We start from the raw sequence: 16,193 nt of genomic DNA, 5'->3' as shown, positions 1-16,193 counted from the left end.
GGCTTTGTATGAATATTTTACAAAGTGAAAACCTGAGGTAGCTAATGTCAGTCCACTATTCAAGGAACGTCATGCTTGTCCTTCCTGCTCTTACTTTTCCATTCCAGCATTTCAGATCCCATGGGGAAGATGGTAAATTAAGATCTGCCCCTTTTCACATACCTTTTTCTTTGAATCTTCTTTCAGAGTTCAGTCAGTGGTTTAAGAATCCATTTTGGGCCCCTAGAGCCAATTTCTTGCCTCTCTGATTGTGTTCTCCCTCATAGGCCATGACCTTCACAAAGACAGAATAAAACATTAGCAACACATGACCCTGGAGACAACTGTCTGGCACTAAGTCTCCTGACTCATTTAAAGTCACTTTTATAAGGGGTGGTTGTGTGGATCTTTTTACTGATATGTTACAGAGTGTAAATGGAGTGTAAAATCTTTCCAGGGCAAACCGTTTTTATAAAAACTATAATTGACATTCATTTGTATTCATTTGTCAGACTTTAGAGAGACATTTATTAAACAGAGTAAATCATTTCTTTGTTCACTGGTAGCTCACTAATGAGATGCAGCTGTTTGTGTCAGTTCTGTCAGATGTCATGGTAACCCTACATCCTCAAAGCTGTCACTGGACCTCAAGCCCCTTCTGTGAGAACCCAGCGCCCTAATAAACACATGCTGATTGTGTGTGTGTGTTTATGCATGTCTGTGTGTGTGTGTGTGTGTGTGTGTTAGCGCAGTGCTGTGTTCTTTGTTCAAAGGACAGAGCGAGGGAAACAGAAGTGGGATTGGCTTGCAGGTGCATCTCGGATTTTGTTAATGGTCATTTTGGTTCTGCTTTGGCAATTCCTAATTTCCTGATGGACGTAACGAACCATTACATTGGTGTGGCGAAATGGGAATAATGATGTTTCCTATTTTTAAGAGACACTGTCCTTCATTTCACCATTTTAATGTAGGCCTACATGTATTGATTGTGGTTTTATGTTCTTTTTTTTGTCTTTTGTGCATCTCGACCTACTTTTTGACACAGACAACAACAAACACATTTTCACTAGTCACCCAAGAATTTCACAAGTACAACATGTAACAATAAATGCAAGAGCAGGCTTTGTATAGTTCTAATTCCTATGTTGGTGTCAGCAGTGACCAGATGTAGGTCACTGTTAAGTATTCAATTATTTACTGTTAAGTGTAATAATTGTAACGCTCGTCATATCAATTCTTTTGACAACCTTGAACAACGCAAATTTATGGATGCCGATATGGCTGTCAAACAGATTGTGGTTTAGGTTTGGATTGGTTAAATATGTACAGTCTTTTACAGTCTGTGGTAAAAGGATTTGATCACTATTTTAATGAAAAGCTTTTTATGTTCTCTAATGGAAATATTGGCAAACAGAAACGTCTGACATAACTATTTCACTACATCAGAATGTGAACTCAGCAAAGTAATGTTTAAAATGTCAATTGTATTTTGTGATGAGGGTCTATCTGGAATGTGGGGTTGGATCTTACTGTTGGATTATGCATTACAGTCATGTTTGCACATACAGTGAACCATCTAGAATAAACCGTTCTTCGAACCGATCCTGAAGGCAATTTGACCAACGAAACAAAGGCTGAAGGTATGAGTATAGTCATTTTAAGCCAAAATGGGGGTCAACCTAGGACAAATTGCAACAGAAGCAAACCCAACTGATTTTATATCCTCAATATGTCCTGAGTAAGGAAAAAAAATCCCAGAAGAATCCCTTTAGGGGAAAGTTTAGAAAAAGATCCAAATATATTCATATTCATTCTTTTTCTCATGTGAATAGGCTACATTTTTTAACCTTTAGATATCACCATGAAAATTACTGAGTTGATTACTTACATTAAGACAAACAAAAAATGTATTACAGGATTTTTGAAATTCTTTGGTAACATGAGAAAACGGTGCATAACAATGTATGCGCTAATTTGCAAATACCACAACATTGGATATAGCCAGGTGAAAATGTATTGTAGAATCTTACAGTACATCTTACAGTAAAAGACTACAGGCAAACAAATGTCACCATAAGGGGCAGTCATTCATTCAAGGTCAACTCAACTGTCACTAAGCTGTCACTCAGGTAAGAAAGATTTCCTTTTGTTTCTCCTTCTTGGATTATTCAACCTACAGGCAGGATGTGAGGGGTCTGCCGTGATCTTCATTGCTTTTCTGAGGGATCTGGAGATGTGAAGGTCCTTGATGGAGGGAAGGGGGCAGCCGATGATGCGCTCTGCTGCCCGTACGACTCTTTGGAGCCTGGCCTTAGAGCGGGCAGAGCCAGAGTCATATAGGCGTATGAATAGGCTATATTTGGGTCTTTTTCTAAACTTTCCCCTAATGGGATTCTTCGGGGGTTTTTTTCCTTACTCAGGACATATTGAGGATACAAAATCAGTTGAGTTTGCTTCTGTTGCAATTTGTCCTAACTTTTTTATAAAATGACTGGACTACTGGTGGAACAGATTTCCCTGGAGGCCTGCGGGGGCTCTGTGAGGCAGTTACGGTGGGGTCACACATTCTGACGGCCGTCAGAAATGGTGACCTCTGTGGTAATGGCTCTGTGACGACTCCAAATCAGAAAACATGCGTCCAGATTAGTGTGAAGGGATGACATAACTACCCCAAACAACAGTTTGAAGTTTAACTCCTTTATGAAGCAGTTATGCAAGATTCAACAAGACATTTTCACCTGGCTATACCCAACGTTTAGATATGTTGTGGTATTCATGCAAATTAGCACATACCTAATTAGATTATGCACCGTTTGCCCATGTTAACAAACAATTTCAAAATAACTTGTAATACATTTTTTGTTTGCTTTGATGTAAGTAATCAACTCAATAATTTTCATGGTGATATCTAAAGGTTAACATTTTTACCCTATTCACATGAGAAAAAGAATGAATAGGCGTATGAATAGGCTATATTTGGGTCTTTTTCTAAACTTTCCCCTAATGGGATTCTTTTGTTTTTTTCTTTCCTTACTCAGGACATATTGAGGATACAAAATCAGTTGAGTTTGCTTCTGTTGCAATTTGTCCTACCTTTTTTCATAAAATGACTGAACTAGTAGTCTATATAACAAAGGAACAATGTGTGCTTTACGGTATAGAACTGTGCTGTCATGGAGTCACAAAGCTGTGTCCAAAATTAACTGTTCCTGAGCAGTGATCGGATTCTCAGCATGAGAAGAAACTGATGTTCTGCCCCAGACTGGACTGCGCAATGCCCACAGCGCCCCATTAAAACCATTGGTGGAGAAAGTCGTTTATCAGTGAGGTGCAGAGAGGCAGACAGCCTCCACTGAATTCAGAACAACCAGGGTGGTGGTGTGGGTGAGATGGCAGTAGGAAGGGGAAGTATATATTGTATATATATATTGCTTCTTTTGTTGGTGGGTCATGGTGATGCTGTACTTACAGTCATCTCATTGTAATTTTGTGTGTAATCATGGTCATATGGATAAAAATTTATAACATGTAGACAATACAGTTTGTGTTTGTGTGTCTGTCGTGAATGTCATTGTAAAAATGACTCAAAATGGAAAAATAATGCTTGAAAAGTAGAGCAGCTGTCCCTTTGACTATTCAAAAAAGAAATTCCCCATCACATGTTTGGGGAGAGGAGAGGGTTAACACATACAAGAACCAAGCGGATTGTTTTAAAAGGGATGAACATGAAACACTATGGGCTGCACAATCCTATTATGGCCCCCTCACTATGCCCATCTTTCACTTCCTTGTATTGCTAATTAACATCATTTTAACCAGGTGTGCTGGCCAATGTATATTTTTTGTTTTTGTTGAAAATTACTTTTAGAAAATGTTTGATAAGCAATTTATCACCATCAACTGAAGTTGATAAACAGCTGGTGGTGGCTAATTTAGGTCTAAATACGTATGTATTTAATTTAAATACATCTACACACATCTATCCAGAGACATTGCTCAAAACGGTGTGGACTGATATAGTCCGTCTGAACAATTTTCCAACATAGGTTTTTCTAAAGTTAAACTTGATTATTTATAATCTTTATTCTGAATTTATTTTATTATCTAGAATGAGAATATCTTAAACCAGGATTTCAAGTTATGGTTCAATAAAGTAATCATAGTCTGGGATTTGTTTTAATTCGTTTTCGTGAAACCCCCTGCAAGGATTATTTAGAAGTAACATGTTTCGTATAATAATAAAAAAATGAGATAGAAAATTATACAATATTGCCACTTGGTGGTCGGTGCCTCTGATACAAAGCATGTATTTACTGCAAGTTTTCGTTGTTTGTAGCCAGCGGCAGAGGGCAGTATCGAGCGCTATGATGTAACACCAAGAGCATGTCTGCCTCTTTAACACACGCCCCAAAAATCCAGCATCAGCACCAGCCCGTCACCAGCCAGTGATCGGTGCATAGGTTGGGTTAACCTACTGCTACCCAGCTATGAGGTCTACATGACAAAAGAACCTGCTAGACCCCATTCTTCCCCTTTCACCTCGATTGGCGCAGTTATGTCTTTGGGTCGCGGCTCCCTTTCGCCATGCCTGCGGAACGCCTGTACCTGCTCCTGTCGGTGTTTTTGATTTCCTGCGGGGATGGTGTCGTGAAGGCGGCAGAGGGTGGTGCTCCACCCGCCAACGGCCTACCATCGTTGGATGGGGACAATGCCGTCGCCACTGTCACTGGCGCATCTGTCACTAGACAGGCGGCTCATCAAGTCCAGACGCCGACCGTCCCAACAGCAGGTAGTTCACTACAACGTTTAGTTGATATATTCTTTTCCCTTTGTTATGGTGAGACATTGTGGCCTATTCACGAAGCGGGAGGGCGGGTCGGCGAAAAAAAGGTGTTCCTGTTCATACGCTTATAAAAAGAAAATGTAAGAAATTTAATTGCGTTTTAGTGACACAAATGACTAAATCTGAATATATAAAGATTTAGATTTATAAAATAAAGATTTTATATAAAATAAATAAAAGCAAGAGATCTTGGCCATAAATGTTTTGTACCTCATGTGGGGTCTACGGTGCTTGTCAGTCCACCTGCCCCCTCCTTTGTTTTTCATAGGTAATTGTCGTGCCCATGTGCACACAATAAACATCCGATAGACATCACGACGTGTGTTTACTGTGCTTGTAATGACATGCACTATTAACTGCCAAGGTTACCTATCATTCAGTGTATGTAGATATGACTAGATAGATAGATTGAAACCTGATAGATTTATTCTTTATTACCTGTTTCCAAAGAAATGCGTCTGTACAGAGCCTCACATAAACATGTCTATTACTGTACATATACAATGTATACCTACTAACATAACTACATGAGACTTATATACATACCACCTTTCCCTATACTTGTTAATGGACTGTTTGGTTAAATTATGCTATGGCAGAGGAAACTAAACTACTGCCATAGTGTGTCCACTTCCTGGCCCGGGATCTGTATCTGCGACCTGATGGAAGCAGTGTGAAGAATGGGTTGAGGATGTGCCTGGGGTCAATGGCAATGGAAACGACTACTTTACTCCCAGCTGCAGGATTTAGCTGCCAATCGGATTATCTGTTATGAGTAAGGTGTTGGGGATAAGGGGATAATCCTGGGTCAGTACTGTAATGATGAGCATGTCAACTATAGTTAAATTGACATATGCACCATACAGTATACATTCATCACTACAAGATTCCTTTATTCCTCTGATTGTTTTGATATGAAACTCAATTCACTATGATTGATAGTAGTTGTGTCTTTGTTAGTTACTCTCATATCAGTATGTTGTAGGTGGGTATGTCTATGTCTGTGTACTGTATATCAGTACACAGTGTATTCTATGTATGTCTCGGGGGAGAGTACTATGGGCATGGAGGCCATTGTGAGCATGTCTGCGAGAGAGAGAAAGTAAAAGAGACCTGTGCTCCATCCGAGTGTTGCAGAGTGAGAATGTCTAGCATAGCAAAACAACCCTCTCCCTGTGAAGCCACCACAGACCCTTGATGTATTTTTCATTCTCCCGGTGATCCAGCTCTCCCCCGATCTCATCACTTTTTCATGGTTTAGAGAGAGAGGTTACTGAGGTAGCCGGCTGAGGGGCCCCAGCAGTGTGGAGTGAGGGGCTTAGCTGTGGTGCTGTTCTGACAGCACATCCATACACTCCATATGACCACCCATTAGCACCGTTAACTGTAATTAGAAAGGTGGTGCATTACATCCCGTTATGCTCTGTTTGATAACATTGGATGTTTAAATACAGTAGGTCCCCATACATTTAGTTCCCATACATTGTTTACAAGTTTATCATTTAAGCATAAAACGATGTCAACGCATTCAGTGAGAAAGAAAACGTAAATCAGAGTATTTATTCTCCCATATTCTAAATCGAAACTTTCTTCTCTTGTTCCGTATGACGGCCCTTACTTGTTATTGTTTTTATCCCTAGAGCCCCCGTTTGTCCTGAGGGTCCTGGTGAAGGACCAGGTGACCCGCCGGCCACTAGCCGGGGCTGTGGTGGACGTGTATGTGAACCACACCCGGAGCAGCTCTGCCCTGAGCGGGGGGAGAGGAGAGGTCCTCCTCCGGGCTCCCTACAGACCAGGCCTCAGCCTCACCCTGCTGGCCAGCATGGTGGGCTATGTCCCCACCCCCCTCCCCTGGAGGACCGCAAAAAGACCAAGTGAGTGTGATCTTTTACTGTGTAACACACTCTTTAATTTGACCTTTTTGGCTAATGAGTGTCATGGTTTGCTCTCGTTTTTAAGTGTAGACATAATATTTACACTCATAGTTTGCGTAAAGCATAATACAATATAGTGTATTTTACACTCTAGAACATTTATTTTAACGATTTCCACTTTCAAACAGCAGTATCTACTGTAAAACATGTAGCCAAGCAGTCTGGTACCGTCAACGTCAGTGAAACTCAACCCTATCTGGCTCTGTTATATCCTGTATCACTTAAGTGCAGCCATATTGAATCACACGTTAATGTAGTGGTGGACTCAGCATTATTGACGTTCTGTATGTGGAGGTTGGTGCTGGAGGGTGGGTAGCCTGTTTCCATTTTTGTCTTGGTGAGCTGAGCTAACCAGAGGGAGAAAGAAAAACAGAGAGGGGGCCACTGAGAGAACAGGGGGAAGGGAGAGGGGGAGGGGGTGACAGAAGGAGAAAGCGAGGGAGAGCGGTGGAGGGGGCGAGTGGCGTGCTTTGCTCTGCATCGTCAGAGGCACCTCCCTTTGTTATCTAACACACAGCAGCTCTTTAAAGAGTTTGAAGCAGCATCGCCACCTGCTGGTAGCTTTAAACATTGAACCGTAAGTTTGTTGATGGACTGCTATCTGGCTAATACTGTTTGCTGTGTGCAGGTGGTTTGCACCTTAACAGCTTAAAAACTAGTCTTACTCTGTCTCTTGCAGTATTTTCCTCTGTGACGTTATTGCTGCTGCCTCAAAACCAGGGGAACATCTGGATGTTTGAGGACTCCGTGCTTCTCACTGGAAAGTTACCTGGTATGTGAAAGTTACCTGGTATGTGAAAGTTACCTGGTATGTGAAAGTTACCTGGTATGTGAAAGTTACCTGGTATGTGAACTCATTGTCATTATCTTCTTTCTTGTGATCACTCTACTTTCAAAAAGCCACCGATTCATCACAAACGCGCGATGCTTCCAAATCAAGAAGAAAACATTCAAGTAATGCATGTCTTTGCTAGATGCAAAATTTGGCTGGATTTACTCTACCTCCAAAGATCAGGATATGATCCTTACCTGTATTAGGCTACTTGTACTGTGCTTCCAAGCGTGATCGTGTATGTCTTGTTTTTACAGATATCTCCTCTCAGGCCAGTGTTCAGTTTCCCAAGAACCTCCTCATGTTTTCAAGCAACAGCAACATATCTTCATTGATCGCCTACCTGACTGTACCACAGCGCAGCCTAGCAAAGGACTGTGTCAACTGCACTGTCGGCACTATCAGCAAGAAGTCAGGTGAGCACAAATCCAACCAAAAGTAATGGGATATTTCATACAACAATGAAATATAGTGTGTTTTATTCCAATTAAAAGTTCACCAACCGCTTTTCATGTGGATGGTTGTAATCTGAAGAACGCAGTGTAACAAAAGCCTTACATTATGTTATGATTACCTGCATGAAGTGCTAACAGAAATATGCACATTCATCTTGTCCGCGAAGCAGTGTGGCATTTTTACAGTAAGTGACATTATTTGAACCACGCATGGATCATGTGTGCAGGGTACAGAAGTGTTGAGCTGAAGGCCGTGGCGGCCCTCAGTGCCAGCCTGTACTATGCTGGTGAGGAGCTCCAGGTGCGGGGGCCCATCCAGATCACCCTCCCCCTGGAAGAGCCCACTTCCCTCAGGCCCTCAGACACCGTGCCTGCCTGGGCCTTTAATACCAAGACAGGTTGGTGACATTTCCTTTGGCAAGAACTTGACTTATCTACTTGGCTGCAGAACAGTAGGTCACTAATGTACTGGGTACTTAATGCGTACTGTAAGTGCACTATGAATAAGAATTACACAGATAAGAATAATATTTCTGCTGATCCAGACAAACCCTATCAGAAAGTCTAGGTTAGAATAAGAAAGTGAACTTTTATTGTGTAGCACTTTCAAGACAAAGTTACTAAGTGCTTACATGAATCAAGTAACAATAAGACGTTGAATAAAACGAAAGTTTTTTTCTTACATTCCACATTTTCTTCTTAAGGTGGTTGGGAGAATCAGGGTCTTGGAATAGTAAAAATGGTAAACAATCACCTGGTCTGGACCTACATGGCCTCTCATCTTGGGTACTGGATTGCTGCATCCATTCCCTCCTCCAGTGGTATGTTACAGATTAATGGAAATTAACCACAATAGAGTACTTTAACTGCATTGGTTTTAATAGTTGATGGTGCTAATTTCTGCCTGTACAGATTACATGGGACATGCAAGCTCCATGGAATTCCTGTCATACCACAGTTACTTGCTTGTGGGAATATTGGGTGGGACTTTGGCGATCGTCATTGGGGGTCTGTGTGTGCTGCTTTGCCATTGTGGGTAAGAGATCAGTTCTGCAGTATGTCCAAATTGTAACCTTCACACTTTGCATGTCTAAAACAATCCAGATACAACAGATACCCCACCACCACCAACCAGTTTAAATACTCTCATTCCCAATGTTTCTTTTCTTGTTTTCAGAGGTTCACGTCATCAACCAAGGAGAAGGAGTGTGCGCTTTTCCAAACTGTCGGTTATGAAGAAGGACCAGACGACCTCCACCCACCTGGAGGAGGGGGGCCACGGCCTGTCTTTCCACCCCGGCGAGAGAGCCCACGGCCTGGCCTCACGCAGCGTCCAGTGTGACCCCTCATCCACTCCTAGGCACAAAGCCAACTACAACATCTACGTAGAAGACCCAGGGGTTCGCTCTGCGGGCCCTCTGTACGAGAACGTCGGTTCAGAACGGACCAAGGGGCCCCAGTCCTCGTCTCATTACATCAACAGCGACGAGGTGGCTCGCCTGAGGGAGAGGTCCGACCAGAACTGGGCCGGGATGGGGGCAGGCCAGGACATGTTCTTCCAAGACAAGCTGGTCCACATCTACAACCAGCCCGTGGCCATCATCCAGGCCCCTGAGCTTTTTAGCTCGCTGGAGCAGCAAGGGTCAGGCTGCAAGTCAGCCACCTTCCCCCGCAATGGAGGCGACTATGACCCTCATTTGGAGGCCAGCAGTAATGACAACTACACCCAGACCCTCCCTAAGATCCCCCACCACTCCCAGACGGGTCTTGACCCCAAGCAGGGTGGCCAGGACCAGCCCCAGGCACTGGAGGCTCCACCCCAAGGACAGGGGGGCTCCAACCCTGGAGTGTGGGGCCGATATAGCAGCCTCCTCGAATCCTCTGTGTCTGTCCCGGGGACCCTCAACGAGGCCGCTGGCATGGGGCCCTTTGGAGGTGGTCATGGGGTCCCCAGTGAGCTACAAGGGATCTCAGAGCGCACCTTGCTGGAGCTGACACGGGGCAAGTCCTCCTCTCCTCACCCCAGGGCCTGGTTTGTGTCTCTGGATGGGAAGCCCGCCGCCTCGGTTCGCCACTCCATCATCGAGCTCCAGGGCCGCCACCGGCCAACCAGCAGCAACGACACAAGCCTGGACTCCGGGGTGGACATGAACGAGCCGCTGCAGAGCATCCGCGAGGTGGAGCGGGAGAGGCCCTCAGGGAGGGCGTCCTCCTTCCCTTACCACAGCAGGGGGCGCTACGGCGAGGACCAGGATCTGAGCAGCAGTGAGAGCGGGACCACCGCCACCTGCACCCCCGAAGACCCCTATCTCCGGAACATTCTGGACGGGAGCAGCGGCGCCATCCCCAACATTCCAGAGGAGCGGGATGGCATGGATACCTCCAGCGCTCAGGAGGACAGCGAGTCCAGGGCCACGCCGCCTCCACGCCGGCTGAGGAAGGTGAGGGATAAAGGGAGGGCCGACAAGAGGAGTGCCAGGCATGTCAGAGAGGAGAGGCAGTTGACGAAGCGAAGTTAAAGCTCTGAACACCAACTGACAAATACGTCCATCCAATCAACAAAATCGAGCCTTACTTCAGTCCCGACTGCACGGTCATTTCTAAATTCAAATTGTCCTCCATGGAAAAGTCTTTAACCCTAAAACTTGCATACGTATTGGCATAGTGGTCAGTGCATTGCTGCGCGACAAAAAGTCACACACGAAGTAAGCTACAGAGGCAGGATGTTTGACAATTTGGTTGACATGCCGGGCGCCAGTTGCGGACTCACCATAAACTTGGAATAATCACCAGCGGGACATTCTACAGTGTCTACGCATGTCTCATTGCCCCCTAATTCTTGAAAACAGCACCAGAGGGTGCCTTCCTTCAGCCTGTTGTTATTTTGGATGTGTGCCGATAGTTTGCGATCAAATTAAAGGATACAGATTTTGAGCAGTGTAGAATCGACTGGAAATTGTATCTATAGAACAGATGAGCAGGCTGTATAAAGACAGTCCTTGTACAGTACACTTACTCGCACCATAATTGCCTGCTTTTGAAACAAAATCTATATTTACGCAACTTCACATCCACAATGCTTACTTCTGGGTTACTCTCAGCTGACCTTCAAACCAACAATTTTCTTTAAATTTAAAGAGTCCAGGTTGCATTTGCGATATATTCAAGGTCTTATATTGGACCAAACATACAAGAGCACTGGAAAGCAGACACGTATGTACATTATATTGCGATGCTCAACTGCCCCTTGTGAGGTCTTCATTGTTTTGGGGCTTGACCCCTTTATTTGAGAATGCATGAAAGGAAATATTACACTGCGACAAGAAAGAAGTTACTTAGATTTTACATAAAGCGTCTTAAACCATGTAAATGCTGCCGTGATCTGAGGTCGATGTAAACAGTCATATCTTACATTAATATATTTGTCAAACACTGTAGTAACTGTAGTTGTTCAAAGGTTTGCTAGTCATAAATCTCACACTGATCTCTTTCATATGGCTTGATGAGGTTTTCCTTGATGAGTTCAGCCAAGCACAGAACACTTTTATCTGTTTGTGACATTGTATTTGACCACAGTTGGGGAGTAGACATACAGTACAGACTGTCTAATATGCGTTTAGTAGTTGAAATCACAATGAAAACTTACAGAACAAGAAATGGGTGGTGGGTGTAGGTGAGGGATGGAGCATTTGTCTGCAGATGTTGAGGTTGCAGGTTGAAATTCTCCTCTGTATGTCGCTTTCGATAAAAGTGTCTGAAATTAATACATTGTTATTGTTAAATTAGTATAATAGAACACAGCCAAAGTGTTCAGTTTTCACAGCACTCAATTGGCAATAGAGGTTATTAATTCAATGACTTCTTACTGTGAAGAAATTTGATGCAGCACAAACTGATGCTAATTTCCTGGAAACGACTTATCCAGCAATATTAGAGTGTGTGCTGAATTTGAAACATCATCGGCATTGTGGCCATATTTAGTCTTCCTTCATGGTAGTGTAGTGACATCATTTCCCTCAGTGCTTATGGGCTCAATATGGTAGTTAGCTACATTAATAGCTGTTTGTGTATAAGCATTGTGTGTGATGGTCTTTTTATGTTTATAATGTGCATACAGTATGTGTACACCATCTCCATTTCCCTAGCTTTTAGCAAAGAAGTTATGAGAGAAAATGCATCCCAGTGATTAGAGTGAGAAGGTTTCAAGACACAATATAACAAATTCAAGCTTTAGATACCATTATCGATAGAGCGCAAAAAAGTTGAATTGTAGCAACTTGTACCTTAATTCTAAATGTAGCATCGCAAGTTGTGCACCAGATCAGTAATGATGCATACTGTAAAAAGGGGATTGAAAGAATTAACTTTGTATTTTTAATTTTGCCATTGAAAATTTGAAAAGTGGCATTTGCTGAATGTATATCCCTGTATTTATTTCAATGTGCTGTATTGTATTTCTACTGTATCTTCATTTATAGGCTTAAAGCTTACAAAATGGGCAACTTGTGTTGGTTTACTTCTGTATATGAAAGTAGTGGTATTAGTCTGCCTTTTTGTGCACTTACCAAGTTTACTTAATAAACTCACTTGATACCAAATAATGAGTGACACATTTTTCTTTAAAATATTGGCGGTTTTACAAATAATGTTAACAGTAAATTATTAGTAAAAAATAATATTGGTAGAAGACAGGAAGTTAGATCACAGCAAACAGGAAGTTTGCTTCCTCTTAACTGTCACATACAGTACAATCCTCTTATTACTTTGTTGAGTGATTAATCATTTTAATCCTACTCTTACAGACCACCAAGTCTCATTCTGATTTCCCCTGGTGTTGAGTGCTTATATGCACCCCCAGCCATTCTCAGCCCAGAAATCAGCCTGTCCCCAGGGTCGAGTCTGGGTCTGGCTCTCAGCTTCTTCACTGTCTTGTTTCTCCACATAACGCTGGCAGCGTTATGAAGAGGGGCATCAGTCATTTCTGCTTCAGTCATTCTTAAACCTACAAACAAGCCCTGCAGGCTTCCTCCTCTCCCTCCATTGGCTGCCAACCTGCCTGATGAGACTGTGCTACGTTGCCCTGTTCTCATTTTATACAGGCGTGACTTAGTTCCTGGTCTTACCCCTAATAAATCTTTCCTAAGCTGGTCAGAAGTGCAGCCGAGTTGGTCAGACGAGTAGCTTCTCCTACTTATAAGAGATTTCGAAAGAACTCTTTTCTCTTCTGTGTCCCTCTGGTGATCAATCATCTCTTTGCTCGTCGTGTTGATGCGAAGGCCCTGTAAGCCGTGGATCACTGGGTCTGGTAAGATAGGGAAGAGGGCACCAGTGAGTTCATCAGAAGTAGCTACACCCAGGGAGGGAAGAGGTCCGGAGACTGCCTTGAGAAGGAGGGACACTCCAGGGACGAATAGCTGCTCCTGCTTGTCGGAGAGCTTGGTCTGGGTGTGTGTAAGGGCAGAGTGCAGCTTTCCTGTGCTCTTTCCCCTTTTGCAGCACCACAGCAACGGGTTGAAGATCACAAAGCCGTCCAGGGGGCAGAAGTTGGACCTCCGTAGAAATCCGTCCACGCAATCTCTATGAAACTAAATAGGAGAATTTTTTTTTACAAAAACCTTGAGACAGGGAGGACTACAATTCAATGAAGGGGTTGCTATTTCTTCATTCTGACATGAAAAGGGCTACACTCACTCTAAATTCAGATTAAATTCATATATATATATATATATTTATGTGAACCTTGTGGTGGCAAGGCAGAGTTCTGACATTCTGACCAAGGTTAAAGTTCCTGAGACACATTCTGCACTGCTGACCCGGGTCCAATAGTCGGCTGCCTCTCCTCACACGAACCACAGGAAGGCTCTTCACCACATGTTCTGGCACTGGGTCACTCTCTATTGGAACCGAGCTGAGATGTGGATGGAAAAAAAAATGGGTTTCAATCTCAAAATGAAACATGGCTCAATGATTACAAATGAATTATTCCTCATATAATTAATATCTAATATTTCTAAAAGATTTTGCTAAATGTAAGAGTGACTGCAATTTATACTTTTCAACTATAGAGTATCACTATAGTTCTTTATAGCTTCATCAAATGTGTGGATTTTGGACTGAAAGTATTCCATGGATGAGGGAATGCTTGCCTGGCATTCTCTGACAGCTCGGTTGTCTCCAGGGATTCCAATGTGTGAAAGACCAGCTGTTTCACTGGTCTCCACTTCTGGGTCCGTTTCTAAAGGAGATTAAATCACCATATTATTTGCTGAGACTGTCTGTCAAAACCAATACACATGAGACATTTCACAATGTTTCACGAAAGGTTACTACCATTCGCATTGCAAATATATGCTGTGGATGACAATTCCTCTTCATGCACTCCTCACAGAGATGGTAATAACTGCAGACAGTGCATCTGAACAGAATTGTTTATACTGAGATGAGGTGCATATAGGGGAGACATATAGTAGGTACAATGTCAAGGTCAAATATTATTATCGTACTACATTAGGCCAGAGTATTATTTTGACACCAGAAAGAAAAGTTAACTTACTTGAAGCACTTCCTTGTAATAGGACAAACTCTGCAATTGTTGCAGAGGACGCCCAGGTGTTTGTCTGGCTTCTCCCTCTCTGCAGCCGTGTGGAGCTTGGCAGAGTTCTTCACCTGTTCCTGCAGGAGCTTCAAAGGCCCAAAGTCCTCTCTGCATAGGGGGCACTTCACCATGGCTTCCACATCCAACGGGGGCTGATGGTCAGCCCACACTTTCATACACGAGATGTGAACATTGTTGCCACAACCAAACCTGAAAATGGGTACGGGTAAATTACAGGAAATAGTCGCAAGGTGCTATGGCTTGAAGGCAGTTTTCCGTTGAATCAAAACTTTCTTAAAGAATTCATTCAGAATTAGCTGGTAAGCCTTGTCAAACCAACCTGCAATAACACACAGGTAGACGCTTTTCCAGTAGCTCCTCCTGACAGATGGGGCACACATCCTGGGCTTGGATCCCCTTCTGGTGTATGCTCCCATCTTCCTGGTCCGGATCCGGCTTCTCTTCAGCTGAGGCCAACGAGTTTGGTTGCTGCGGGGTTCTGCTCTTGTGTAAACCATGCAGCACCTCCACAATCTGCCTCTCCACAAGGCCCTGCTGAAAACAGTCTGGAAGTGGATGAAACACAAAAACAACAGCACATAAATATCTAATTTATCTTTTACATAGATTTTGTGTTAAGATTCAGAAAACAGCAGACCTATAAGCGTTTTAAAGAACTTACATTCGTGTTCTCTTGGCAGTCTGAATTTCCTCATTAAAACCCTATAATTAAAGAGTAATTAGTTTAGAAATTCTTAGTCACATTAACAATAGTTATAGGTTTTCTGTTTACCAGCAAATGTGTTTGCAGGGGTCCCTGTCTTTGAGAAAAGTTGAACAGGTACAAGTATGTGGATCTCCTAAGCAAACCTGAAAGATCATTGAATAATGATAACACAACTGCAATATAATAAAATATCAATATCAGCAATTGAATAGGTAAAAAAATAAGAAAAAGCAAGCCTAGGCTACTTTGGCAAAATGATGTAGTTTAGAGTAACTTGCGCGGATACACATAGTGCCTTACTTTATAGTTTTTGGACTTCCCCTCCTCTTTGAGCAAGAATCCGATTGGACCATATTCCTTCAGTATGAATATAGTTGTGTTCAGGGCTTGGTCCTGGTGCCAACTAACTGCATCGCTGACAGTGTTCTTCCAGGTTGTTTTTCTAAACATACTGGCACATTTAACGAACAGTACTATAAGTTCAAACTTCAAGTCTGCCAGTCACTTGTAGTAGCAATGGTCAAAAAGTGGACCTCGACTAGTATAGTATTGTGTACAGTAGCTAACCTTACCTGTTAAAGCTACGATGACGATGATCTAGTTACTTTTTGTTATCAACATTCGTTACTACTTTCAGAAAGGAGATATATTCTATCAAAAGCCTTGTGCTGAACAACCACCCCATTTCTATAATGTCGTTTCATCCATCTTGTTAGCTAGCTGACAGATCTGAGTTTACTTTGGTATATTATTAACACCTGTTTGCCAAGTATTGTTGTCATGGAAATAATGGGACCACCTCTTTCGCTTCATTAATTTGTTCTACCA

The 16,193-nt window shown here is 42.8% G+C and overlaps 2 protein-coding genes across 3 annotated transcripts; one reads left to right on the top strand and one right to left on the bottom strand.

Annotated features, from left to right (window-relative positions):
* Positions 1-4,406: 4,406 nt before the first annotated feature.
* fam171b (family with sequence similarity 171 member B) lies at positions 4,407-12,010 on the top strand. Its single transcript, XM_062447208.1, has 8 exons — positions 4,407-4,768; positions 6,463-6,696; positions 7,436-7,528; positions 7,846-8,004; positions 8,271-8,441; positions 8,748-8,864; positions 8,956-9,079; positions 9,221-12,010. The coding sequence occupies exons 1-8, from the start codon at positions 4,564-4,566 to the stop codon at positions 10,560-10,562; spliced, it is 2,445 nt and encodes an 814-aa protein (XP_062303192.1). The 5' UTR covers positions 4,407-4,563; the 3' UTR covers positions 10,563-12,010.
* A 564-nt stretch (positions 12,011-12,574) lies between these two features.
* zswim2 (zinc finger, SWIM-type containing 2) lies at positions 12,575-15,818 on the bottom strand. 2 transcript variants are annotated; one of them, XM_062447209.1, is made up of 9 exons: positions 15,666-15,818; positions 15,432-15,508; positions 15,321-15,361; positions 14,979-15,204; positions 14,597-14,848; positions 14,374-14,458; positions 14,190-14,278; positions 13,783-13,951; positions 12,575-13,628 (listed from the first exon to the last, which is right to left on the bottom strand). In XM_062447209.1, exons 1-9 carry the CDS (start codon positions 15,813-15,815, stop codon positions 12,840-12,842), a joined length of 1,878 nt encoding a protein of 625 aa, XP_062303193.1. In that variant the 5' UTR covers positions 15,816-15,818; the 3' UTR covers positions 12,575-12,839. The 2 variants fall into 2 exon arrangements, with proteins under 2 accessions (XP_062303193.1, XP_062303194.1); XM_062447210.1 differs by having other exon boundaries at positions 13,509-13,628; positions 13,857-13,951.
* Positions 15,819-16,193: the final 375 nt, after the last annotated feature.

The sequence above is a fragment of the Osmerus eperlanus genome, chromosome 21, assembly GCF_963692335.1.
Source record: "Osmerus eperlanus chromosome 21, fOsmEpe2.1, whole genome shotgun sequence".
In the NCBI taxonomy this organism is placed as follows: domain Eukaryota; kingdom Metazoa; phylum Chordata; class Actinopteri; order Osmeriformes; family Osmeridae; genus Osmerus; species Osmerus eperlanus.
This window is presented reverse-complemented; position numbering and strand designations above follow the sequence as displayed.

What these genes read in the sequence shown, in the direction of transcription:
- fam171b (XM_062447208.1), top strand. Translation starts at nt 4,564, where the DNA reads ATGCCTGCGGAACGCCTGTACCTGCTCCTGTCGGTGTTTTTGATTTCC. An exon ending in GAGGACCGCAAAAAGACCAA is followed by an intron (nt 6,697 to 7,435) that starts GTGAGTGTGATC and finishes TGTCTCTTGCAG; the next exon opens with TATTTTCCTCTGTGACGTTA. An exon ending in GTGCTGCTTTGCCATTGTGG is followed by an intron (nt 9,080 to 9,220) that starts GTAAGAGATCAG and finishes TCTTGTTTTCAG; the next exon opens with AGGTTCACGTCATCAACCAA.
- zswim2 (XM_062447209.1), bottom strand. Translation starts at nt 15,815, where the DNA reads ATGTTTAGAAAAACAACCTGGAAGAACACTGTCAGCGATGCAGTTAGT. An exon ending in GGAAGTCCAAAAACTATAAA is followed by an intron (nt 15,509 to 15,665) that starts GTAAGGCACTAT and finishes ATGATCTTTCAG; the next exon opens with GTTTGCTTAGGAGATCCACA. An exon ending in GAGCTGTCAGAGAATGCCAG is followed by an intron (nt 13,952 to 14,189) that starts GCAAGCATTCCC and finishes TCCACATCTCAG; the next exon opens with CTCGGTTCCAATAGAGAGTG.